The 27,470-nt window shown below is 52.3% G+C and overlaps 1 protein-coding gene across 4 annotated transcripts in view; it reads left to right on the forward strand.

Moving 5' to 3' along the window:
- The first annotated feature begins 409 nt into the window (after nt 1-409).
- The window catches only part of CCDC146 (coiled-coil domain containing 146), a 177,279-nt gene continuing 150,218 nt past the window's right edge, over nt 410-27,470 (forward strand). For 2 of the 4 annotated variants that reach the window (XM_073652284.1, XM_073652280.1), the window contains exons 1-2: nt 14,181-14,306; nt 23,670-23,851. In XM_073652284.1, coding sequence (XP_073508385.1) covers nt 23,681-23,851 — 171 coding nt within the window. In that variant the 5' untranslated portion in view covers nt 14,181-14,306; nt 23,670-23,680. Of the gene's footprint in view, nt 583-3,586; nt 3,724-14,180; nt 14,307-23,669; nt 23,852-27,470 lie in introns of those variants that run through there. The other 2 variants (XM_073652283.1, XM_073652281.1) reach the window with 2 other exon arrangements.

A 27,470-nucleotide genomic window follows, 5' to 3' on the forward strand; every position in this document is an offset into this window, starting at 1 on the left:
CCAGTAGGACCCCAGTCATTCTCGTGTGTAGATGTGCGCTACTATATTATATAGCATCACGTTGTCCCAGCAGAGAGTAGAGCTGAGCTGGACACATAGACCGCTGCTGCTCATTGTAATCTATGGGAGCTGTGACTGGTTCAGCTGTTTCCACGTTCTCCTTAGATGTCCCGGGCGGACACTGTTCTCAGGGACCCCGCTATCCGGGTGTATAGTACTGCTAATGACACATGACTGAGGGCGGCCGGCAGCCCCATGTAACGGACACAGTGCAGCCCGACCCTCCAGAGCGCAGGGAACTGAGGGCAGAACATCACTGACTAGCCGCACTCCATTCCTGGACTTCTTAGAACGGTCACGTGGGCAGCTTCCCGCCCAGATTATTGGCCGGCCCTAGTGCTCGGCGGCAGGGTGGGGCTGGCGGAGATGCCGCACTGTTACCATGGAGCTGGACGCTAGCTTTTCACTGAGGGCCTGTAACGTGATAAAGTCGCTGCGTCGCTCCCAGTGACTCCAGCTGTGAGGCATGTAAGGACCCCCCGAGCCGAATCCCCCAATACTTCACACCTGTGCCTGGAAGAGGTGAGAGCAATCACAGCACCTCACTGAGAGAAATCACAGCACCTCACTGAGAGAAATCACAGCACCTCACTGAGAGAAATGACAGCCCCTCACTGAGAGAAATCACAGCCCCTCACTCAGTGAGTGAAATCACAGCCCCTCCCTCACTGAGAGAAATCACAGCCCCTTACTGAGAGAAGTCACAGCCCCTCACTCACTGAGAGAAGTCACAGCCCCTCACTCACTGAGAGAAGTCACAGCCCCTCACTCACTGAGAGAAATCACAGCCCCTCACTCACTGAGAGAAGTCACAGCCCCTCACTCACTGAGAGGTTACAGCCCCTCACTGAGAGAAATCACAGCCCCTCACTCACTGAGAGAAATCACAGCCCCTTACTCACTGAGAGAAATCACAGCCCCTCACTCATTGAGAGAAGTCACAGCCCCTCACTGAGAGCAATCACAGCCCCTCACTGAGAGCAATCACAGCCCCTCACTGAGAGCAATCACAGCCCCTCACTGAGAGCAATCACAGCCCCTCACTGAGAGCAATCACAGCCCCTCACCGAGAGAAATCACAGCCCCTCACCGAGAGAAATCACAGCCCCTCACCGAGAGAAATCACAGCCCCTCACCGAGAGAAATCACAGCCCCTCACTGAGAGAAGTCACAGCCCCTCACTGAGAGAAATCACAGCCCCTCACTGAGAGAAGTCACAGCCCCTCACTGAGAGAAGTCACAGCCCCTCACTGAGAGAAGTCACAGCCCCTCACTGAGAGAAGTCACAGCCCCTCACTCACTGAGAGAAGTTACAACCCCTCACTGAGAGAAATCACAGCCCCTCACTCACTGAGAGAAGTCACAGCCCCTCACTCACTGAGAGAAGTTACAGCCCCTCACTGAGAGAAATCACAGCCCCTCACTCACTGAGAGAAATCACAGCCCCTCACTCACTGAGAGAAGTCACAGCCCCTCACTGAGAGAAATCACAGCCCCTCACTCACTGAGAGAAGTCACAGCCCCTCACTGAGAGAAGTCACAGCCCCTCACTCACTGAGAGAAGTCACAGCCCCTCACTGAGAGAAGTCACAGCCCCTCACTGAGAGAAGTCACAGCCCCTCACTGAGAGAAATCACAGCCCCTCACTCAGTGAGAGAAATCACAGCCCCTCACTGAGAGAAATCACAGCCCCTCACTGAGAGAAGTCACAGCCCCTCACTGAGAGAAATCACAGCCCCTCACTCACTGAGAGAAGTCACAGCCCCTCACTCACTGAGAGAAGTTACAGCCCCTCACTGAGAGAAATCACAGCCCCTCACTCACTGAGATAAGTCACAGCCCCTCACTCACTGAGAGAAATCACAGCCCCTCACTGAGAGCAATCACAGCCCCTCACTGAGAGCAATCACAGCCCCTCACTGAGAGCAGTCACAGCCCCTCACTGAGAGTAATCACAGCCCCTCACCTAGAGAAATCACAGCCCCTCACTGAGAGCAATTACAGCCCCTCACTAAGAGCAGTCACAGCCCCTCACTCACTGAGAGCAGTCACAACCCCTCACTCACTGAGAGCAGTCACAGCCCCTCACTCACTGAGAGCAGTCACAGCCCCTCACTCACTGAGAGCAGTCACAGCCCCTCACTCACTGAGAGCAGTCACAGCCCCTCACTCACTGAGAGAAATCACAGCCCCTCACTCACTGAGAGAAGTCACAGACCCTCACTGAGAGCAATCACAGCCCCTCACTGAGAGCCATGGAGCTGGACGCTTAGCTTTTCACTGAGGGCCTGTAATGTGATAATGTCACTGCGTCGCTCCCCGTGACTCCAGCTGTGAGGCAACTAAGGACCCCCGAGCCGAATCCCCCAATACTTCACACCTGTGCCTGGAAGAGGTGAGAGCAATCACAGCACCTCACTGAGAGAAATCCCAGCCCCTCACTCACTGAGAGAAATCACAGCCCCTCACTGAGAGAAATCACAGCCCCTCACTCACTGAGAGAAATCACAGCCCCTCACTCACTGAGAGAAATCACAGCCCCTCACTCACTGAGAGAAATCACAGCCCCTCACTCACTGAGAGAAATCACAGCCCCTCACTCACTGAGAGAAGTTACAGCCCCTCACTGAGAGAAATCACAGCCCCTCACTCACTGAGAGAAGTCACAGCCCCTCACTGAGAGAAGTCACAGCCCCTCACTCACTGAGAGAAGTCACAGCCCCTCACTGAGAGAAGTCACAGCCCCTCACTGAGAGAAGTCACAGCCCCTCACTGAGAGAAGTCACAGCCCCTCACTGAGAGAAGTCACAGCCCCTCACTGAGAGAAGTCACAGCCCCTCACTGAGAGAAATCACAGCCCCTCACTCAGTGAGAGAAATCACAGCCCCTCACTCACTGAGAGAAGTCACAGCCCCTCACTGAGAGAAATCACAGCCCCTCACTCACTGAGAGAAGTCACAGCCCCTCACTCACTGAGAGAAGTTACAGCCCCTCACTGAGAGAAATCACAGCCCCTCACTCACTGAGAGAAGTTACAGCCCCTCACTGAGAGAAATCACAGCCCCTCACTCACTGAGATAAGTCACAGCCCCTCACTCACTGAGAGAAATCACAGCCCCTCACTGAGAGCAATCACAGCCCCTCACTGAGAGCAATCACAGCCCCTCACCTAGAGAAATCACAGCCCCTCACTGAGAGCAGTCACAGCCCCTCACTGAGAGCAGTCACAGCCCCTCACTGAGAGTAATCACAGCCCCTCACCTAGAGAAATCACAGCCCCTCACTGAGAGCAATTACAGCCCCTCACTGAGAGCAATCACAGCCCCTCACTCACTGAGAGCAATCACAGCCCCTCACTCACTGAGAGCAGTCACAGCCCCTCACTCACTGAGAGCAGTCACAGCCCCTCACTCACTGAGAGCAGTCACAGCCCCTCACTCACTGAGAGAAATCACAGCCCCTCACTCACTGAGAGAAGTCACAGCCCCTCACTGAGAGCAATCACAGCCCCTCACTGAGAGCCATGGAGCTGGACGCTTAGCTTTTCACTGAGGGCCTGTAACGTGATAAAGTCGCTGCGTCGCTCCCCGTGACTCCAGCTGTGAGGCATGTAAGGACCCCCGAGCCGAATCCCCCAATACTTCACACCTGTGCCTGGAAGAGGTGAGAGCAATCACAGCACCTCACTGAGAGAAATCACAGCACCTCACTGAGAGAAATGACAGCCCCTCACTGAGAGAAATCACAGCCCCTCACTCAGTGAGTGAAGTCACAGCCCCTCACTGAGAGAAATCACAGCCCCTCACTCAGTGAGAGAAATCACAGCCCCTCACTCACTGAGAGAAGTCACAGCCCCTCACTGAGAGAAATCACAGCCCCTCACTCACTGAGAGAAGTCACAGCCCCTCACTCACTGAGAGAAGTTACAGCCCCTCACTGAGAGAAATCACAGCCCCTCACTCACTGAGAGAAATCACAGCCCCTCACTCACTGAGAGAAGTCACAGCCCCTCACTCACTGAGAGAAGTTACAGCCCCTCACTGAGAGAAATCACAGCCCCTCACTCACTGAGAGAAGTCACAGCCCCTCACTGAGAGAAGTCACAGCCCCTCACTCACTGAGAGAAGTCACAGCCCCTCACTGAGAGAAGTCACAGCCCCTCACTGAGAGAAGTCACAGCCCCTCACTGAGAGAAGTCACAGCCCCTCACTCACTGAGAGAAGTTACAGCCCCTCACTGAGAGAAATCACAGCCCCTCACTCACTGAGAGAAGTCACAGCCCCTCACTGAGAAAAGTCACAGCCCCTCACTGAGAGAAATCACAGCCCCTCACTGAGAGAAGTCACAGCCCCTCACTCAGTGAGTGAAATCACAGCCCCTCACTCACTGAGAGAAGTCACAGCCCCTCACTGAGAGAAATCACAGCCCCTCACTCATTGAGAGAAGTCACAGCCCCTCACTGAGAGAAATCACAGCCCCTCACTCACTGAGAGAAGTCACAGCCCCTCACTCACTGAGAGAAGTTACAGCCCCTCACTGAGAGAAATCACAGCCCCTCACTCACTGAGAGAAATCACAGCCCCTCACTCACTGAGAGAAGTCACAGCCCCTCACTGAGAGAAATCACAGCCCCTCACTCACTGAGAGAAGTCACAGCCCCTCACTGAGAGAAGTCACAGCCCCTCACTGAGAGAAGTCACAGCCCCTCACTCACTGAGAGAAGTCACAGCCCCTCACTGAGAGAAGTCACAGCCCCTCACTGAGAGAAGTCACAGCCCCTCACTGAGAGAAGTCACAGCCCCTCACTCACTGAGAGAAGTTACAGCCCCTCACTGAGAGAAATCACAGCCCCTCACTCACTGAGAGAAGTCACAGCCCCTCACTGAGAGAAATCACAGCCCCTCACTGAGAGAAGTCACAGCCCCTCACTCAGTGAGTGAAATCACAGCCCCTCACTCACTGAGAGAAGTCACAGCCCCTCACTGAGAGAAATCACAGCCCCTCACTCACTGAGAGAAGTCACAGCCCCTCACTGAGAGAAATCACAGCCCCTCACTCACTGAGAGAAGTCACAGCCCCTCACTCACTGAGAGAAGTTACAGCCCCTCACTGAGAGAAATCACAGCCCCTCACTCACTGAGAGAAATCACAGCCCCTCACTCACTGAGAGAAGTCACAGCCCCTCACTCACTGAGAGAAATCACAGCCCCTCACTCACTGAGAGAAGTCACAGCCCCTCACTGAGAGAAGTCACAGCCCCTCACTGAGAGAAGTCACAGCCCCTCACTCACTGAGAAAAGTCACAGCCCCTCACTGAGAGAAGTCACAGCCCCTCACTGAGAGAAGTCACAGCCCCTCACTGAGAGAAGTCACAGCCCCTCACTGAGAGAAATCACAGCCCCTCACTCAGTGAGAGAAATCACAGCCCCTCACTCACTGAGAGAAGTCACAGCCCCTCACTGAGAGAAATCACAGCCCCTCACTCACTGAGAGAAGTCACAGCCCCTCACTCACTGAGAGAAGTTACAGCCCCTCACTGAGAGAAATCACAGCCCCTCACTCACTGAGATAAGTCACAGCCCCTCACTCACTGAGATAAGTCACAGCCCCTCACTCACTGAGAGAAATCACAGCCCCTCACTGAGAGCAATCACAGCCCCTCACCTAGAGAAATCACAGCCCCTCACTGAGAGCAGTCACAGCCCCTCACTGAGAGTAATCACAGCCCCTCACCTAGAGAAATCACAGCCCCTCACCTAGAGAAATCACAGCCCCTCACTGAGAGCAATCACAGCCCCTCACTGAGAGCAGTCACAACCCCTCACTCACTGAGAGCAGTCACAACCCCTCACTCACTGAGAGCAGTCACAGCCCCTCACTCACTGAGAGCAGTCACAGCCCCTCACTCACTGAGAGCAGTCACAGCCCCTCACTCACTGAGAGCAGTCACAGCCCCTCACTCACTGAGAGCAGTCACAGCCCCTCACTCACTGAGAGAAATCACAGCCCCTCACTCACTGAGAGAAGTCACAGCCCCTCACTGAGAGCAATCACAGCCCCTCACTGAGAGCCATGGAGCTGGACGCTTAGCTTTTCACTGAGGGCCTGTAATGTGATAATGTCACTGCGTCGCTCCCCGTGACTCCAGCTGTGAGGCAACTAAGGACCCCCGAGCCGAATCCCCCAATACTTCACACCTGTGCCTGGAAGAGGTGAGAGCAATCACAGCACCTCACTGAGAGAAATCCCAGCCCCTCACTCACTGAGAGAAATCACAGCCCCTCACTGAGAGAAATCACAGCCCCTCACTCACTGAGAGAAATCACAGCCCCTCACTCACTGAGAGAAATCACAGCCCCTCACTCACTGAGAGAAATCACAGCCCCTCACTCACTGAGAGAAGTTACAGCCCCTCACTGAGAGAAATCACAGCCCCTCACTCACTGAGAGAAGTCACAGCCCCTCACTGAGAGAAGTCACAGCCCCTCACTCACTGAGAAAAGTCACAGCCCCTCACTGAGAGAAGTCACAGCCCCTCACTCAGTGAGAGAAATCACAGCCCCTCACTCACTGAGAGAAGTCACAGCCCCTCACTGAGAGAAATCACAGCCCCTCACTCACTGAGAGAAGTCACAGCCCCTCACTCACTGAGAGAAGTTACAGCCCCTCACTGAGAGAAATCACAGCCCCTCACTCACTGAGAGAAGTTACAGCCCCTCACTGAGAGAAATCACAGCCCCTCACTCACTGAGAGAAATCACAGCCCCTCACTGAGAGCAATTACAGCCCCTCACTGAGAGCAGTCACAGCCCCTCATCTAGAGCAGTCACAGCCCCTCACTGAGAGCAGTCACAGCCCCTCACTGAGAGCAGTCACAGCCCCTCACTGAGAGTAATCACAGCCCCTCACTGAGAGCAATTACAGCCCCTCACTGAGAGCAATTACAGCCCCTCACTGAGAGCAATCACAGCCCCTCACTCACTGAGAGCAATCACAGCCCCTCACTCACTGAGAGCAATCACAGCCCCTCACTCACTGAGAGCAGTCACAGCCCCTCACTCACTGAGAGCAGTCACAGCCCCTCACTCACTGAGAGCAGTCACAGCCCCTCACTCACTGAGAGAAATCACAGCCCCTCACTCACTGAGAGAAGTCACAGCCCCTCACTGAGAGCAATCACAGCCCCTCACTGAGAGCCATGGAGCTGGACGCTTAGCTTTTCACTGAGGGCCTGTAATGTGATAATGTCACTGCGTCGCTCCCCGTGACTCCAGCTGTGAGGCAAGTAAGGACCCCCGAGCGAATCCCCCAATACTTCACATCTGTGCCTGGAAGAGGTGAGAGCAATCACAGCACCTCACTGAGAGAAATCACAGCCCCTCACTCACTGAGAGAAATCACAGCCCCTCACTCACTGAGAGAAATCACAGCCCCTCACTCACTGAGAGAAATCACAGCCCCTCACTCACTGAGAGAAATCACAGCCCCTCACTCACTGACAGAAATCACAGCCCCTCACTCACTGACAGAAATCACAGCCCCTCACTCACTGAGAGAAATCACAGCCCCTCACTCACTGAGAGAAGTCACAGCCCCTCACTGAGAGAAGTCACAGCCCCTCACTCACTGAGAGAAGTTACAGCCCCTCACTGAGAGAAATCACAGCCCCTCACTCACTGAGAGAAGTCACAGCCCCTCACTGAGAGCAATCACAGCCGCTCACTGAGAACTATCACAGCCCCTCACCTAGAGAAATCACAGCCCCTCACTGAGAGCAGTCACAGCCCCTCACCTAGAGAAATCACAGCCCCTCACTCACTGAGAGAAATCACAGCCCCTCACTCACTGAGAGAAATCACAGCCCCTCACTCACTGAGAGCAGTCACAGCCCCTCACTCACTGAGAGCAGTCACAGCCCCTCACTCACTGAGAGCAGTCACAGCCCCTCACTCACTGAGAGAAATCACAGCCCCTCACTCACTGAGAGAAGTCACAGCCCCTCACTGAGAGCAATCACAGCCCCTCACTGAGAGCCATGGAGCTGGACGCTTAGCTTTTCACTGAGGGCCTGTAATGTGATAATGTCACTGCGTCGCTCCCCGTGACTCCAGCTGTGAGGCAACTAAGGACCCCCGAGCCGAATCCCCCAATACTTCACACCTGTGCCTGGAAGAGGTGAGAGCAATCACAGCACCTCACTGAGAGAAATCCCAGCCCCTCACTCACTGAGAGAAATCACAGCCCCTCACTGAGAGAAATCACAGCCCCTCACTCACTGAGAGAAATCACAGCCCCTCACTCACTGAGAGAAATCACAGCCCCTCACTCACTGAGAGAAATCACAGCCCCTCACTCACTGAGAGAAGTTACAGCCCCTCACTGAGAGAAATCACAGCCCCTCACTCACTGAGAGAAGTCACAGCCCCTCACTGAGAGAAGTCACAGCCCCTCACTCACTGAGAAAAGTCACAGCCCCTCACTGAGAGAAGTCACAGCCCCTCACTCAGTGAGAGAAATCACAGCCCCTCACTCACTGAGAGAAGTCACAGCCCCTCACTGAGAGAAATCACAGCCCCTCACTCACTGAGAGAAGTCACAGCCCCTCACTCACTGAGAGAAGTTACAGCCCCTCACTGAGAGAAATCACAGCCCCTCACTCACTGAGAGAAGTTACAGCCCCTCACTGAGAGAAATCACAGCCCCTCACTCACTGAGAGAAATCACAGCCCCTCACTGAGAGCAATTACAGCCCCTCACTGAGAGCAGTCACAGCCCCTCATCTAGAGCAGTCACAGCCCCTCACTGAGAGCAGTCACAGCCCCTCACTGAGAGCAGTCACAGCCCCTCACTGAGAGTAATCACAGCCCCTCACTGAGAGCAATTACAGCCCCTCACTGAGAGCAATTACAGCCCCTCACTGAGAGCAATCACAGCCCCTCACTCACTGAGAGCAATCACAGCCCCTCACTCACTGAGAGCAATCACAGCCCCTCACTCACTGAGAGCAGTCACAGCCCCTCACTCACTGAGAGCAGTCACAGCCCCTCACTCACTGAGAGCAGTCACAGCCCCTCACTCACTGAGAGAAATCACAGCCCCTCACTCACTGAGAGAAGTCACAGCCCCTCACTGAGAGCAATCACAGCCCCTCACTGAGAGCCATGGAGCTGGACGCTTAGCTTTTCACTGAGGGCCTGTAATGTGATAATGTCACTGCGTCGCTCCCCGTGACTCCAGCTGTGAGGCAAGTAAGGACCCCCGAGCGAATCCCCCAATACTTCACATCTGTGCCTGGAAGAGGTGAGAGCAATCACAGCACCTCACTGAGAGAAATCACAGCCCCTCACTCACTGAGAGAAATCACAGCCCCTCACTCACTGAGAGAAATCACAGCCCCTCACTCACTGAGAGAAATCACAGCCCCTCACTCACTGAGAGAAATCACAGCCCCTCACTCACTGACAGAAATCACAGCCCCTCACTCACTGACAGAAATCACAGCCCCTCACTCACTGAGAGAAATCACAGCCCCTCACTCACTGAGAGAAGTCACAGCCCCTCACTGAGAGAAGTCACAGCCCCTCACTCACTGAGAGAAGTTACAGCCCCTCACTGAGAGAAATCACAGCCCCTCACTCACTGAGAGAAGTCACAGCCCCTCACTGAGAGCAATCACAGCCGCTCACTGAGAACTATCACAGCCCCTCACCTAGAGAAATCACAGCCCCTCACTGAGAGCAGTCACAGCCCCTCACCTAGAGAAATCACAGCCCCTCACTCACTGAGAGAAATCACAGCCCCTCACTCACTGAGAGAAATCACAGCCCCTCACTCACTGAGAGCAGTCACAGCCCCTCACTCACTGAGAGCAGTCACAGCCCCTCACTCACTGAGAGCAGTCACAGCCCCTCACTCACTGAGAGAAATCACAGCCCCTCACTCACTGAGAGAAGTCACAGCCCCTCACTGAGAGCAATCACAGCCCCTCACTGAGAGCCATGGAGCTGGACGCTTAGCTTTTCACTGAGGGCCTGTAATGTGATAATGTCACTGCGTCGCTCCCCGTGACTCCAGCTGTGAGGCAACTAAGGACCCCCGAGCCGAATCCCCCAATACTTCACACCTGTGCCTGGAAGAGGTGAGAGCAATCACAGCCCCTCACTGAGAGCAATCACAGCCCCTCACTGAGAGCAATCACAGCCCCTCACTGAGAGAAGTCACAGCCCCTCACTGAGAGAAGTCACAGCCCCTCACTGAGAGAAGTCACAGCCCCTCACTGAGAGAAGTCACAGCCCCTCACTGAGAGAAGTCACAGCCCCTCACTGAGAGAAGTCACAGCCCCTCACTGAGAGAAGTCACAGCCCCTCACTGAGAGAAGTCACAGCCCCTCACTGAGAGAAGTCACAGCCCCTCACTGAGAGAAGTCACAGCCCCTCACTGAGAGAAGTCACAGCCCCTCACTGAGAGAAGTCACAGCCCCTCACTGAGAGAAGTCACAGCCCCTCACTGAGAGAAGTCACAGCCCCTCACTGAGAGAAGTCACAGCCCCTCACTGAGAGAAGTCACAGCCCCTCACTGAGAGAAGTCACAGCCCCTCACTGAGAGAAGTCACAGCCCCTCACTGAGAGAAGTCACAGCCCCTCACTGAGAGAAGTCACAGCCCCTCACTGAGAGAAGTCACAGCCCCTCCCTCACTGAGAGAAGTCACAGCCCCTCCCTCACTGAGAGAAGTCACAGCCCCTCCCTCACTGAGAGAAGTCACAGCCCCTCCCTCACTGAGAGAAGTCACAGCCCCTCCCTCACTGAGAGAAGTCACAGCCCCTCCCTCACTGAGAGAAGTCACAGCCCCTCCCTCACTGAGAGAAGTCACAGCCCCTCCCTCACTGAGAGAAGTCACAGCCCCTCCCTCACTGAGAGAAGTCACAGCCCCTCCCTCACTGAGAGAAGTCACAGCCCCTCCCTCACTGAGAGAAGTCACAGCCCCTCCCTCACTGAGAGAAGTCACAGCCCCTCCCTCACTGAGAGAAGTCACAGCCCCTCCCTCACTGAGAGAAGTCACAGCCCCTCCCTCACTGAGAGAAGTCACAGCCCCTCCCTCACTGAGAGAAGTCACAGCCCCTCCCTCACTGAGAGAAGTCACAGCCCCTCCCTCACTGAGAGAAGTCACAGCCCCTCCCTCACTGAGAGAAGTCACAGCCCCTCCCTCACTGAGAGAAGTCACAGCCCCTCCCTCACTGAGAGAAGTCACAGCCCCTCCCTCACTGAGAGAAGTCACAGCCCCTCCCTCACTGAGAGAAGTCACAGCCCCTCCCTCACTGAGAGAAGTCACAGCCCCTCCCTCACTGAGAGAAGTCACAGCCCCTCCCTCACTGAGAGAAGTCACAGCCCCTCCCTCACTGAGAGAAGTCACAGCCCCTCCCTCACTGAGAGAAGTCACAGCCCCTCCCTCACTGAGAGAAGTCACAGCCCCTCCCTCACTGAGAGAAGTCACAGCCCCTCCCTCACTGAGAGAAGTCACAGCCCCTCCCTCACTGAGAGAAGTCACAGCCCCTCCCTCACTGAGAGAAGTCACAGCCCCTCCCTCACTGAGAGAAGTCACAGCCCCTCCCTCACTGAGAGAAGTCACAGCCCCTCCCTCACTGAGAGAAGTCACAGCCCCTCCCTCACTGAGAGAAGTCACAGCCCCTCCCTCACTGAGAGAAGTCACAGCCCCTCCCTCACTGAGAGAAGTCACAGCCCCTCCCTCACTGAGAGAAGTCACAGCCCCTCCCTCACTGAGAGAAGTCACAGCCCCTCCCTCACTGAGAGAAGTCACAGCCCCTCCCTCACTGAGAGAAGTCACAGCCCCTCCCTCACTGAGAGAAGTCACAGCCCCTCCCTCACTGAGAGAAGTCACAGCCCCTCCCTCACTGAGAGAAGTCACAGCCCCTCCCTCACTGAGAGAAGTCACAGCCCCTCCCTCACTGAGAGAAGTCACAGCCCCTCCCTCACTGAGAGAAGTCACAGCCCCTCCCTCACTGAGAGAAGTCACAGCCCCTCCCTCACTGAGAGAAGTCACAGCCCCTCCCTCACTGAGAGAAGTCACAGCCCCTCCCTCACTGAGAGAAGTCACAGCCCCTCCCTCACTGAGAGAAGTCACAGCCCCTCCCTCACTGAGAGAAGTCACAGCCCCTCCCTCACTGAGAGAAGTCACAGCCCCTCCCTCACTGAGAGAAGTCACAGCCCCTCCCTCACTGAGAGAAGTCACAGCCCCTCCCTCACTGAGAGAAGTCACAGCCCCTCCCTCACTGAGAGAAGTCACAGCCCCTCCCTCACTGAGAGAAGTCACAGCCCCTCCCTCACTGAGAGAAGTCACAGCCCCTCCCTCACTGAGAGAAGTCACAGCCCCTCCCTCACTGAGAGAAGTCACAGCCCCTCCCTCACTGAGAGAAGTCACAGCCCCTCCCTCACTGAGAGAAGTCACAGCCCCTCCCTCACTGAGAGAAGTCACAGCCCCTCCCTCACTGAGAGAAGTCACAGCCCCTCCCTCACTGAGAGAAGTCACAGCCCCTCCCTCACTGAGAGAAGTCACAGCCCCTCCCTCACTGAGAGAAGTCACAGCCCCTCCCTCACTGAGAGAAGTCACAGCCCCTCCCTCACTGAGAGAAGTCACAGCCCCTCCCTCACTGAGAGAAGTCACAGCCCCTCCCTCACTGAGAGAAGTCACAGCCCCTCCCTCACTGAGAGAAGTCACAGCCCCTCCCTCACTGAGAGAAGTCACAGCCCCTCCCTCACTGAGAGAAGTCACAGCCCCTCCCTCACTGAGAGAAGTCACAGCCCCTCCCTCACTGAGAGAAGTCACAGCCCCTCCCTCACTGAGAGAAGTCACAGCCCCTCCCTCACTGAGAGAAGTCACAGCCCCTCCCTCACTGAGAGAAGTCACAGCCCCTCCCTCACTGAGAGAAGTCACAGCCCCTCCCTCACTGAGAGAAGTCACAGCCCCTCCCTCACTGAGAGAAGTCACAGCCCCTCCCTCACTGAGAGAAGTCACAGCCCCTCCCTCACTGAGAGAAGTCACAGCCCCTCCCTCACTGAGAGAAGTCACAGCCCCTCCCTCACTGAGAGAAGTCACAGCCCCTCCCTCACTGAGAGAAGTCACAGCCCCTCCCTCACTGAGAGAAGTCACAGCCCCTCCCTCACTGAGAGAAGTCACAGCCCCTCCCTCACTGAGAGAAGTCACAGCCCCTCCCTCACTGAGAGAAGTCACAGCCCCTCCCTCACTGAGAGAAGTCACAGCCCCTCCCTCACTGAGAGAAGTCACAGCCCCTCCCTCACTGAGAGCAATCACAGCCCCTCACCGAGAGAAATCACAGCCCCTCACCGAGAGAAATCACAGCCCATCACCGAGAGCAATCACAGCCCCTCACCTAGAGAAATCACAGCCCCTCACCGAGAGAAGTCACAGCCCCTCACCTAGAGAAATCACAGCCCCTCACCTAGAGAAATCACAGCCCCTCACCTAGAGAAATCACAGCCCCTCACTGAGAGAAGTCACAGCCCCTCACTGAGAGAAGTCACAGCCCCTCACTCACTGAGAGAAATCACAGCCCCTTACTCACTGAGAGAAATCACAGCCCCTCACTCATTGAGAGAAGTCACAGCCCCTCACTGAGAGCAATCACAGCCCCTCACTGAGAGCAATCACAGCCCCTCACTGAGAGCAATCACAGCCCCTCACTGAGAGCAATCACAGCCCCTCACTGAGAGCAATCACAGCCCCTCACCGAGAGAAATCACAGCCCCTCACCGAGAGAAATCACAGCCCCTCACCGAGAGAAATCACAGCCCCTCACCGAGAGAAATCACAGCCCCTCACCGAGAGCAATCACAGCCCCTCACCTAGAGAAATCATAGCCCCTCACAGAGAGAAGTCACAGCCTCTCACCTAGAGAAGTCACAGCCCCTCACTGAGAGAAGTCACAGCCCCTGACTGAGAGAAATCACAGCCCCTCACTCACTGAGAGAAATCACAGCCCCTCACTCACTGAGAGAAATCACAGCCCCTCACTCACTGAGAGCAATCACAGCCCCTCACTGAGAGCAATCACAGCCCCTCAACTGAGAGCCATGGAGCTTGACGCTTAGCTTTTCACTGAGGGCCTGTAACGTGATAATGTCACTCTGTCTCTCCCCGTGACTCCAGCTGTGAGGCATGTAAGGACCCCCGAGCCGAATCCCCCAATACTTCACACCTGTGCCTGGAAGAGGTGAGAGCAATCGCAGCCCCTCACTCACTGAGAGAAATCGCAGCCCCTCACTCACTGAGAGAAATCGCAGCCCCTCCCTCACTGAGAGAAGTCACAGCCCCTCCCTCACTGAGAGAAGTCACAGCCCCTCCCTCACTGAGAGAAGTCACAGCCCCTCACTCACTGAGAGAAGTCACAGCCCCTCACTGAGAGAAGTCACAGCCCCTCACTGAGAGAAGTCACAGCCCCTCACTCACTGAGAGAAGTCACAGCCCCTCACTCACTGAGAGAAGTCACAGCCCCTCACTCACTGAGAGAAGTCACAGCCCCTCACTCACTGAGAGAAGTCACAGCCCCTCACTCACTGAGAGAAGTCACAGCCCCTCACTCACTGAGAGAAGTCACAGCCCCTCACTCACTGAGAGAAGTCACAGCCCCTCACTCACTGAGAGAAGTCACAGCCCCTCACTCACTGAGAGAAGTCACAGCCCCTCACTCACTGAGAGAAGTCACAGCCCCTCACTGAGAGAAGTCACAGCCCCTCACTGAGAGAAGTCACAGCCCCTCACTGAGAGAAATCACAGCCCCTCACTCACTGAGAAAAATAACAGCCCCTCACTCACTGAGAAAAATAACAGCCCCTCACTCACTGAGAAAAATAACAGCCCCTCACTCACTGAGAAAAATAACAGCCCCTCACTCACTGAGAGCAATCACAGCCCCTCACTGAGAGCAATCACAGCCCCTCACCTAGAGAAATCACAGCCCCTCACCTAGAGCAATCACAGCCCCTCACCTAGAGCAATCACAGCCCCTCACCGAGAGCAATAACAGCCCCTCACCTAGAGAAATCACAGCCCCTCACCGAGAGAAATCACAGCCCCTCACCGAGAGAAATCACAGCCCCTCGCTGAGAGAAGTCACAGCCCCTCACTGAGAGAAGTCACAGCCCCTCACTGAGAGAAATCACAGCCCCTCGCTGAGAGAAGTCACAGCCCCTCACTGAGAGAAGTCACAGCCCCTCACTGAGAGAAATCACAGCCCCTCACTGAGAGAAATCACAGCCCCTCACCGAGAGAAATCACAGCCCCTCACTCACTGAGAGCCATTACAACCCCTCACTGAGAGCAATCACAGCCCCTCACTGAGAGCAATCACAGCCCCTCACTGAGAGCAATCACAGCCCCTCACTGAGAGCAATCACAGCCCCTCACTGAGAGCAATCACAGCCCCTCACTGAGAGCAATCACAGCCCCTCACTGAGAGCAATCACAGCCCCTCACCTAGAGAAATCACAGCCCTTCACCGAGAGAAATCACAGCCCATCACCGAGAGCAATCACAGCCCCTCACCTAGAGAAATCACAGCCCCTCACCGAGAGAAGTCACAGCCCCTCACCTAGAGAAATCGCAGCCCCTCACCTAGAGAAATCACAGCCCCTCACTGAGAGAAATCACAGCCCCTCACTGAGAGAAGTCACAGCCCCTCACTGAGAGAAGTCACAGCCCCTCACTCACTGAGAGAAATCACAGCCCCTTACTCACTGAGAGAAATCACAGCCCCTCACTCATTGAGAGAAGTCACAGCCCCTCACTGAGAGCAATCACAGCCCCTCACTGAGAGCAATCACAGCCCCTCACTGAGAGCAATCACAGCCCCTCACTGAGAGCAATCACAGCCCCTCACTGAGAGCAATCACAGCCCCTCACTGAGAGCAATCACAGCCCCTCACCGAGAGAAATCACAGCCCCTCACCGAGAGAAATCACAGCCCCTCACCGAGAGAAATCACAGCCCCTCACCGAGAGAAATCACAGCCCCTCACCGAGAGCAATCACAGCCCCTCACCTAGAGAAATCATAGCCCCTCACAGAGAGAAGTCACAGCCTCTCACCTAGAGAAATCACAGCCCCTCACTGAGAGAAGTCACAGCCCCTCACTGAGAGAAGTCACAGCCCCTGACTGAGAGAAATCACAGCCCCTCACTCACTGAGAGAAATCACAGCCCCTCACTCACTGAGAGCAATCTCAGCCCCTAACTCACTGAGAGCAGTCTCATCCCCTAACTCACTGAGAGCAATCTCAGCCCCTAACTCACTGAGAGCAGTCTCAGCCCCTAACTCACTGAGAGCAGTCTCAGCCCCTAACTCACTGAGAGCAGTCTCAGCCCCTAACTCACTGAGAGCAGTCTCAGCCCCTAACTCACTGAGAGCAGTCTCAGCCCCTAACTCACTGAGAGCAGTCTCAGCCCCTAACTCACTGAGAGCAATCTCAGCCCCTAACTCACTGAGAGCAATCTCAGCCCCTAACTCACTGAGAGCAATCTCAGCCCCTAACTCACTGAGAGCAATCTCAGCCCCTAACTCACTGAGAGCAATCTCAGCCCCTAACTCACTGAGAGCAATCTCAGCCCCTAACTCACTGAGAGCAATCTCAGCCCCTAACTCACTGAGAGCAATCTCAGCCCCTAACTCACTGAGAGCAATCTCAGCCCCTAACTCACTGAGAGCAATCTCAGCCCCTAACTCACTGAGAGCAATCTCAGCCCCTCACTCACTGAGAGCAATCTCAGCCCCTCACTCACTGAGAGCAATCTCAGCCCCTCACTCACTGAGAGCAGTCTCAGCCCCTCACTCACTGAGAGCAGTCTCAGCCCCTCACTCACTGAGAGCAGTCTCAGCCCCTAACTCACTGAGAGCAGTCTCAGCCCCTAACTCACTGAGAGCAGTCTCAGCCCCTAACTCACTGAGAGCAGTCTCAGCCCCTAACTCACTGAGAGCAGTCTCAGCCCCTAACTCACTGAGAGCAGTCTCAGCCCCTAACTCACTGAGAGCAGTCTCAGCCCCTAACTCACTGAGAGCAGTCTCAGCCCCTCACTCACCAGACAGCAGGACAGGGGCAGACTCCTCCAGTAGTGACCGATGTGCTGGGGCTCCATCACTTCTATGAGAGACAGAGTTCTGTATATCACCTATACATAATGTATGTGTGTGTTTTACTTCTATATATAATGATGTGATGGTAGAGATCAACAAGTACATATAGATGATCTCCCCTCACCCCAGTAATAGACGAGCTTGTAAAGGATGTGTCTGTAGGGGGGCGATGACCGACCGCCAAGTACTTGTATTCTCAATATGGATCAGTATTACGCACCCTATATACATTATTCCGATACTGATTGTTCCTGCACACAGGATCATACAGTGTGTGTGTGTTCTAGTGATGAGCGAGCGTGCTCGTTTAACCCTTTAAACGAGCATGCGCGGGTGCTCGCCGAGTATTTGCGGCGTGCTCGGCATCTAGGTTTGATCCGCCGTGGCTGCATGTGTCGTGGCTGTTAGACAGCTGCGACAGATGCAGGCATTGCCAGTTTATATACATACTATCTATTTAGCCCGTTCTATGCCTGGGTGGCGAGCATTTTTATTGATATATGGTCTCCCATGCTGGTATGTGCTGCCCCTATCCTGGTATTTGTGCCGCCCCCATCCTGTCTCCACCATCCTATCCTGGTATGCATGGCACCCCTCATCCCTATCCTGGTATGCATGGCACCCCTCATCCTATCCTGATATGCATGGCACCCCTCACAACCAATCCTGGTATGCATGGCACCCCCCACCCCCAATATTGGTATGCATGGCACCCCCCACCCCCAATCCTGGTATGCATGGCACCCCTCACCCCCAATCCTGGTATGCATGGTACCCCATCCCTCATCCCTATCCTGGTATGGATGGTACTCCTCATCCCTATCCTGGTATGCATGGCACCCCTCATCCCCAATCCTGGTATGCATGGCACTCCTCATCCCTATCCTGGTATGCATGGCACTCCTCATCCCTATCCTGGTATGCATGGCACTCCTCATCCCTATCCTGGTATGTATGGTACTCCTCATCCTTATCTTGGTATGGATGGTACCCCTCATCCCTATCCTGGTATGCATGGCACTCCATCCCTCATCCTGGTATGCATGGCACCCCTCACCCCTCATCCTGGTACGCATGGCACCCCTCACCCCTCATCCTGGTATGCATGGCACCCCTCACCCCCAATCCTGGTATGCATGGCACCCCTCATCCTGGTATGCATGGCACCCCTCATCCTGGTATGCATGGCCCCCTCAGCCTTATCCTGGTATGCATGGCACTCCTCATCCCTATCCTGGTATATGCATGGCACTCCTCATCCTTATTCTGGTATGCATGGTACCCCATCCCTCATCCCTATCCTGGTATGTATGGTACCCTTCATCCCTATCCTGGTATGCATGGCACCCCATCCCTCATCCTGGTATGCATGGCACCCCTCATCCCCAATCCTGGTATGCATGGCACCCCTCGTCCCCAATTCTGGTATGAATGGCAGCCCTCATCCCCAATCCTGGTATGCATGGTTCCCTTCATCCCTATCCTGGCATGCATGGCACCCCTCATCCCCATTCCTGGTATGCATGGTACCCCATCCCTCATCCCTATCCTGGTATGCGTGGCCCCCTCACCCCCCAATCCTGGTATGTATGGTACCCCTCATCCCCCAATCGTGGTATGCATGGTATCCCCTCACCCCCCAATCCTGGTATGCATGGTACCCCCTCACCCCCCAATCCTGGTATGCATGGTATCCCCTCACCCCCCAATCCTGGTATATGTGGCCCCCTCATCCCCCAATCCTGGTATGTGTGGCCCCCTCAACCCCCAATCCTGGTATGTATGGCACCCCTCATCCCTTTCACGCTGCACACATACAAAAAAATTAACACTTATACTCACCTTTCTTCCCTGTGCTCCAGTACTGCTGTGTCCTGTTATGCCGGAGGTCTGTGAGGAGTGTGGTGCTGGAGTACTCGCGTTCCCATACCACGCTGTCCGGTGCCATTTTGTTGAAGACACACTGCAAATGTGTCTTCAGTAAAATGGCGCTGAATAGCGCTATGCGCATGTGCCTATTCCGACGCCTCACTCCTGCCCCGGTCTCCTGCAAGAAAAGAGGCGCTGCAGCACTCCTCCCGGTCAGGTAAGTATGGCGCCGAAGATCACGGTATTCGTTCAGTGTCTACGCATACCGCGATCTCCGGCGTCATACACACTCCTCTTACCTGTAACGGCTCCATACTTTCTTCTGTCTGGAGGCAGACTGCGCAGGCGTGTCACGCTTGCACAGTCTATAGAGGCTTCAGACAGAGGGACGCTGGTAGCGTTATATTATAGATACCAGGGCTGTGGAGTCGGAGTCCATATAAAATGGACCGACTCCTAAAATATATATTAAATTGGGTACAGTATTTCAATGCAGTTTGTGGGGAATATTTTTTCATAAGAATTTGGGAAAGTTATGAAATGTCCTATAAATGTCTGTCCTATTCCTGATCTAAGGGTCTAGACTTTTAGCTGAGATGAATCTGTGCTACAGTAAATTTATCACTTAAACATGAGCCATGTGTGAGGGAGTCGGAGTCATGGAGTCGTGGAGTCGGAGTCGTGGAAATTGAGGAGTCGGAGGTTTGGCTTACCGACTCCACAGCCCTGATACATACATACATACACGTTCAACTGTACATGTGTATATGTTTATTTATTTTACTCCCTCATATAGCGCCATTAACTCCACAGCGCTTTACAGACATTATAATCACTGTCACACACGTGTGTGTGTGTGTGTATATATGTATATACAGTACAGACCAAAAGTTTGGACACACCTTCTCATTTAAAGATTCTTCTGTAGTTTTATGACTATGAAAAATTGTACATTCAGACTGAAGGCATCAAAACTATGAATTAACACATGTGGAATTATATACTTAACAAAAAAGTGTGAAACAACTGAAAATATGTCTTATATTCTAGGTTCTTCAAAGTAGCCACCTTTTGCTTTGATGACTGCTTTGCACACTCTTGGCATTCTCTTGATGAGCTTCAAGAGGTAGTCACCGGAAATGGTCTTCCAACAATCTTGAAGGAGTTCCCAGAGAGGCTTAGCACTTGTTGGCCCTTTTGCCTTCACTCTGCGGTCCACCTCACCTTAAACCATCTCGATTGGGCTCAGGTCTGGTGACTGTGGAGGCCAGGTCATCTGGCGTAGCACCCCATCACTCTCCTTCTTGGTCAAATAGCCCTTACACAGCCTGGAGGTGTGTTTGGGGTCATTGTCCTGTTGAAAAATAAATGATGGTACAACTAAACGCAAACCGGATGGAATAGCATGCCGCTGCAAGATGCTGTGGTAGCCATGCTGGTTCAGTATGCCTTCAATTTTGAATAAATCCCCAACAGTGTCACCAGCAAAGCACCCCCACACCATCACACCTCCTCCTCCATGCTCCACGGTGGGAACCAGGCATGCAGAGTCCATCCGTTCACCTTTTCTGCGTCGCACAAAGACACGGTGGTTGGAACCAAAGATCTCAAATTTGGACTCATCAGACCAAAGCACAGATTTCCACCGGTCTAATGTCCATTCCTTGTGTTCTTTAGCCCAAACAAGTCTCTTCTGCTTGTTGCCTGTCCTTAGCAGTGGTTTCCTAGCAGCTATTTTACCATGGGGTGGTCCTCATGTGAGCCAGTTTCTTTGTAGCGCTTGATGGTTTTTGTAACTGCACTTGGGTACACTTTCAAAGTTTTCCCAATTTTTCGCACTGACTGACCTTCATTTCTTAAAGTAATGATGGCCACTCGTTTTCCTTTACTTAGCTGCTTTTTTCTTGCCATAATACAAATTCTAACAGTCTATTCAGTAGGACTATCAGCTGTGTATCCACCAGACTCTGCACAACACAACTGATGGTCCCAACCCCATTTATAAGGCAAGAAATCCCACTTACTAAACCTGACAGGGCACACCTGTGAAGTGAAAACCATTTCCGGTGACTACCTCTTGAAGCTCATCACGAGAATGCCAAGAGTGTGCAAAACAGTCATCAAAGCAAAAGGTGGCTACTTTGAAGAACCTAGAATATAAGACATATTTTCAGTTGTTTCACACTTTTTTGTTAAGTATATAATTCCACATGTGTTAATTCATAGTTTTGATGCCTTCAGTCTGAATGTACAATTTTCATAGTCATGAAAACACAGAAACATTTTTAAATGAGAAGGTGTGTCCAAACTTTTGGTCTGTACTGTATATATATATATATATATATATATATATATATATATATATATATATATATAAGTGGTTACATCAACCCCTGACTGTTCCCACCTCGTGGTCTCTGTGCGTTGCATTCCGGCACCTGTGTTACAGTTTCATAAGCAACATTCAGTCTGGCATGGTAGTGTTGAATAACGGCTCCAGGAACATCTTGTTGAAATGACCATACCACTGGTTTCACGTTTTATCCATTCTGTACTAAAAGTGAAATTGGATGTCACATACCTAGTGTCTACTAGAGATGAGCGGATATTTCGAAATTAAAATTCTCTGGGTTTCGGTGAATTTTCCCAACAATTGCATGAATAAAAAGCCTGGATTAATTGCCTGGAAAATATACATATAACACTGAATTCCTGAAGTATATTGAACATGTTTTGAGCTCTGTAATACGAACACATTATGTTTAATGTGCACAGATGGGGTTGTGCTCACAGCCCAACACCGTGCAGGACGCTTGCCATTTGCCACAGAACACCAGGATTGGCAAAGTCGCCACTGGTGCCCTGTGCTCTTCACAGATGAAAGCAGGTTCACACTGAGCACATGTGACAGACGTGACAGAGTCTGGAGACGCCGTGGAGAGCGATCTGCTGCCTGCAACATCCTTCAGCATGACCTGTTTGGCAGTGGGTCAGTAATGGTGTGGGGTGGTATTTCTTTGGAGGGCCGCACAGCCCTCCATGTGCCCCCCAGAGGTAGCCTGACTGCCATTAGGTACCGAGATGAGATCCTCAGACCATATGCTGATGCAGTTGGCCCTAGGTTCCTCCTAATGCAGGACAATGCCAGACCTCATGTGGCTGGAATGTGTCAGCAGTTCCTGCAAGATGAAGGCATTGAAGCTATGGACTGGCCCGTCTGTTCCCCAGACCTGAATCTGATTGAGCACATCTGGGACATCATGTCTCGCTCCATCCACCGACGTCACGTTGCACCACAGACTGTCCAAGAGTTGGCGGATGCTTTAGTCCAGGTCTGGGAGGAGATCCCACAGGAGACCATCCGCAACCTCATCAGGAGCATGCCCAGGCGTTGTATGGAGGTCATACAGGCACGTGGAGGCCACACACAATACTGAGCCTCATTTTGACTTGTTTTAAGGACATTACATCAAAGTTGGATCAGCCTGTAGTGTGTCTTTCCACTTTAATTTTGGAGGTGACTCCAAATCCAGGCCTCCATTGGTTAATAAATTTGATTTCCATTGATGATTTTTGTGTGATTTTGTTGTCAGCACATTCAACTTTGTACAGAACAAAGTATTCAATGAGAATATTTCATTCATTCAGATCTAGGATGTGTTATTTGAGTGTTCCCTTTATTTTTTTGAGCAGTGTATTTATACACTGATGGGTCAGATTAGAAAAATGGCACATAGTGATTCATTCTGTGCTGTCAGATTCCAAGCCTAAAGCTTCAAACAGTGTCTACATAACCATCAGAAGTTGTTTGCACGACATTGGACTGTGAGCCAGATGTCCAGATACAGGAGTTCCACATAGACCTTACACCACCGTTGTCAGAGCCTATCATTGTGCAGAGCAAGATGACAATGGAAGCTGGAATTGAGTCTTTCGTTATCAGTGATGAGAACTGCTTTTGTCTTGGTTGCAGTGATAGACAAAGATTGGTCTGGAAACGCCATGAAGAGGCAGACCTTCATGAGTGAACATCTCAAAACGTCCTACCCCTGTGTTTATGGTGTAGGGCGGTATAATGTAAGGTATCACACTAATCGCTCAGCAAGACATTAATTGTTCATATAACAAGTGGTACGGTCATTTCTCCAAAGTGTCGCAGGAGTTGTTTTTCAACACAAAGCCAAGAATATGTTGCTTGTGTTACTATGAGCAGCCTATGTGGCCTGAACGTGTTACAATGTCCTGAAGCATTTTCAGACTCGTCTCCTATGAAGCACATCTAGGACATCATTGGTTGGCAATTCTACAGGAAGCTGCCAGCAGCGGATCTTCATGATCTGCATGTCCGAGTGCATTCACCATGACAGATCATACTTCAGATGACCATTAATAACCTCATTGATATGGCACATGGCTTTCATACTCAATACTGAATAAATTGAGATGAGTTAAAAATGTTGTTTCCATTCTTTCATCATTTTCAAATTATTAACATATTTGAATGTGTGTCTGTATGTGTATATGTATATATACATATATATTTTATAAAGCTGTATTTATCATTTATCCCGCATGTGTAGAGTGTTTGAAGATGAGCAGCCTTGGAGAAGAAAATTGTGAAATAAGCGACTCTTCTGCAGATGAAGAAGAAGAAGATGATGATGTTCAGGAGAAGCCACTGCATGCATTACCTCCCACTAATGCTAAGGAGGAAAGCCCAAAGGATGTAACTGCAAGCCCTGCCTTCCAGTGTCTGGATGAGGTAAGGAAAATATATCACCTAATTCAACCCCGGGCCAGGGTGTAAATATAGTACTTTGAGCCACAGGTTAAATGGTGGGACATGGACCCACACAAGGAAGTTGCTGAGATGCTTGGTCCACAGTGGTATGGCCAGGGTCTATAAAGTTATGTCATTCTGTAGAAAATACAGGTATATGATCACTCTGTGTATGATAATATGGCTATGAATAATACTGTCATACAGATAACAAAGAAAAAATATCACCATACTTTGAGTGGACAACACCTAGTATACTAACGCCATTATATCAGTTCAGCAAGTATGAAGAATGTTTAATGAAAATTAGGGATTTTAATGGGCTGACAACATACACATTTGAGAATAAAATCTACACTGGATATCAAATAATCTGAATACAGTATGAGGGCAAAAATATATCAAGGAGAATGCTGCAAACAAGGCCAGAGCTTCTGTGAAACTTTCCATTTTTTTTTTGTATTCTTTTAAAGAAGCACTGCCATGAAACTTTTTTATTACCTAAACAGTTGTGTAAAAGTCCAGTATATGTAACGTAGTGTAAGTGCGGTAATATACTCACCGATCGCCTTCTTTCCTGGTTCCTGCATCGCTCGGATCCTCTTCTCACTCACGTGACTTCTATTCTGATGCAGATAACGCTGGGGTCTATGTGCGAGCCAGAAGTGACTTCTAGAATATAAATCTACGGTGCATCAGAGCAAAGCATCATAGGCTTACATTGTAAAATCCACTTCTGGCTCACTCATAGACCCCAGCGTTATCTGGGACATCAGAATAGAAGTCACGTGAGTGAGAATAGGATCCGAGCGATGCAGGAACCAGGAAAGAAGGTGATCAGTGAGTATATTACCGCACTTATACTAAATTACATATACTTTTACACAGGTTTAGAAAATAAAAAGTTTTATGGGAGTGCTTCTTTAAAAACCTTAATATACAGTATACTTGCTATAAAATGCTAAAACAGCTGCAGGATTGCCCAGAAAACTTTATACTGATGAAACCATTGCTTGAGCACAATATAGTCTATTGTAGACTGTGAGCCCTCGCGGGCAGGGTCCTCGCTCCTCCTGTACCAGTCGCCGTCACGTTTTTTCCAAGATTATTGTAATTGTTTTTGCTATGTATACCCCTTTCTCACATGTAAAGCGCCATGGAATAAATGGCGCTATAATAATAAATAATAATATAGTATATGACAGAAAAGTGCTTAGCATTGTGGTGAAGCATATACTCTCATGTCATTTTCTTTCTGTCCACTTGGTGGCAGTAGCAAGTAAACATATCATTATAAGGAACCTGCCATCAGTTTTCTGAACAGATACCACCATCTTTATCTATGCCTGTGCTGAATTCCACAAAGTTGTATATTCTCTCCTGACTCCCCCTGTATTCCACAAATATTTTGTGAATTGCTGCCTGTCAGGCGCACTGTACTCTGCCCTAGTGCGAGCATGCGCAGTTGTGTTTTATGCTCTGCCCGCAGTAGGGTAGAGCAGAGTGCTCCTGCTCAGGTGTGAGATTTCGTTGGCTATGTGGATGACTCTGGAAACGTCATCCACATCAGTCAGAGCCAGAGGATGGAGATTAGCAGCAGAGAGGAGGGAAAAATGCCGCAGCCATGACACCTATTATACCATCCGGGTTTACATAAAGTATTTTGGGGCATACAGGCGGAGTGAGGAGATAATATACAAGTTTGTGGAATGCAGCACATGCGCTGATAAAGATGGTGACATTTGTTCAGAAGCTAAAAAAAACTGTTGACAGGTTCTCTTTAATTGATACTTTGCATATTGTACTTTGCTTTTGTTAATGTGTCCAAAACTTAAAGAAGCACTCTTCCCATCAAAGTTTGTATCCTCTTAATATATTGCAATCATATTGCACTGTGTACTTACAATTGCTCATTTTGCCCTTCTACCCAGATAATTCTTCTTTTCTCTGTTCTATGTAAAAACAGGCAGTCTCTTGCCCCTTCATTTATCATCCCCCTCTTCAACTCCTGACCCAGCTGCTCCTTCCCCTGCCAGGGACTTTGCAGTGACTCATGACTCATGCAGGGAAAATTGACCTCCTGTTTCTACACAGAGCTTGGAAGGTGTAGCGCCGGCGTTTCTGCCTCCTGCCGGGCAGAGACGCCATTCCCCTCACCGCCACGGTCCTTGTCCGGCGTCCTCCAGCTCCCCTGCTGCTGTTGCGCGCACAGTGCGTAGCTTCCCTTGCACTGTGCTTAGGGCGCGCGCGCTCCCTTCCTCTTAAAGGGGCCCCGCGTGCCGTCCTAAAGAGTCCCCGGCGACCACTCCTATTTAAAGCACCTCCTCCGAAATGGAGGTGCCTGTGCAAGGTTGTTGTTTGTGTGCTAATACTCTCCTCAGCCCTCAGGTTCCAGTGCCCGCCAGTCTGTCCGTCAGCCGTGCCCGCCAGCCTGTCTACCTGCCATGCCCGCCGGCTTGCCTACCCGGATCACCTGTCTGGTTACCTGCTGTGCCCGCCTTCTTGTCTTCCCGGATCACCTGTCTGGCTACCTGCCGTGCCCGCCTACTTGCCTACCCGGATCACCCATCAGGCTACCTGCCGTGCTCATCCGAAGTACCTGTCAGCCGCAGCCACCTGACCCGTGGTAGTCGCCCGCTCTCACACAAGGTCGGTCCCATAGTGGCACCTGGTTCACCTGCCCGGTCCCTCCTTGGTTCACGGAGTCGACTAAGCCGCCATGTGGCCAGGGTCGGTCCATGTTGGCACTTAGTTACGCCCCTCTGGTCCCTCCTTGCATCCCAGCACAGAGGTTCCACCACCCGGACCCGTAACAGTTTGCACGGGCCATGGAATCCGGTGGCTCCCAGGCTCCTTCACTCTCGGACCTGTACCAAGAGGTCTCTCGCCAGAGAGCCCAACAAGATACTATCCTGTCCTACCTGCGGACAGTCAACTCCCGCCTGGACGTGCTGTCCACCCCGACTGTGTCCGCCTCAAACCGAGTGGCACCCGCTTCGGCGGCACCTCAACCCAGTGGCGCTGTGGCATCCGGCTTTGGACCCGGCTATCTGCTCCTCCACGTTATGGTGGTGACCCCGCCCTATGTAGGGGCTTCATAAATCAGTGCACGCTGCACTTTGAACTCCTGCACACTAGTTCACCTCCGACCAGGCCAAGGTGGCATTCATCATGTCTCACCTCACCGGAGAGGCGTTGGCGTGGCTTAACCCTCTGTGGGAGAGAGGAAATCCTCTGGTGTCCGATCTCCAGGCTTTCGTCGCGGCTTTCCGGAAGGTGTTCGATGAGTCTGGACGAAAATCTTCTACTGCCTTCTCACTTCTCCGACTCTGCGAAGGGAGTCTCTCTGTAGGTCAGTATGCCGTGCGTTTCCGAAACCTCGCATCTGAACTTGCCTGGAACAATGAGGCCTTGGTGTCCACCTTCTGGTAGGGCCTTTCCGGACGGATCAAGGATGAGCTAGCTGGTCGTGACTTACCTTCCACCCTGGACGACCTGGTGTCATTAGCTACCCGGATTGACATCCGTTTTCTGGAACGCGCTAAGGAGATGACCCGTGAGAGGAGACCTTTGCACCTTGCTCCCGTCTTCCAAAGTCCAG

Source organism: Phyllobates terribilis, unplaced genomic scaffold, assembly GCF_046119375.1.
Source record: "Phyllobates terribilis strain yellow unplaced genomic scaffold, ASM4611937v1 Scaffold_11__3_contigs__length_659146591, whole genome shotgun sequence".
NCBI classification, from domain to species: domain Eukaryota; kingdom Metazoa; phylum Chordata; class Amphibia; order Anura; family Dendrobatidae; genus Phyllobates; species Phyllobates terribilis.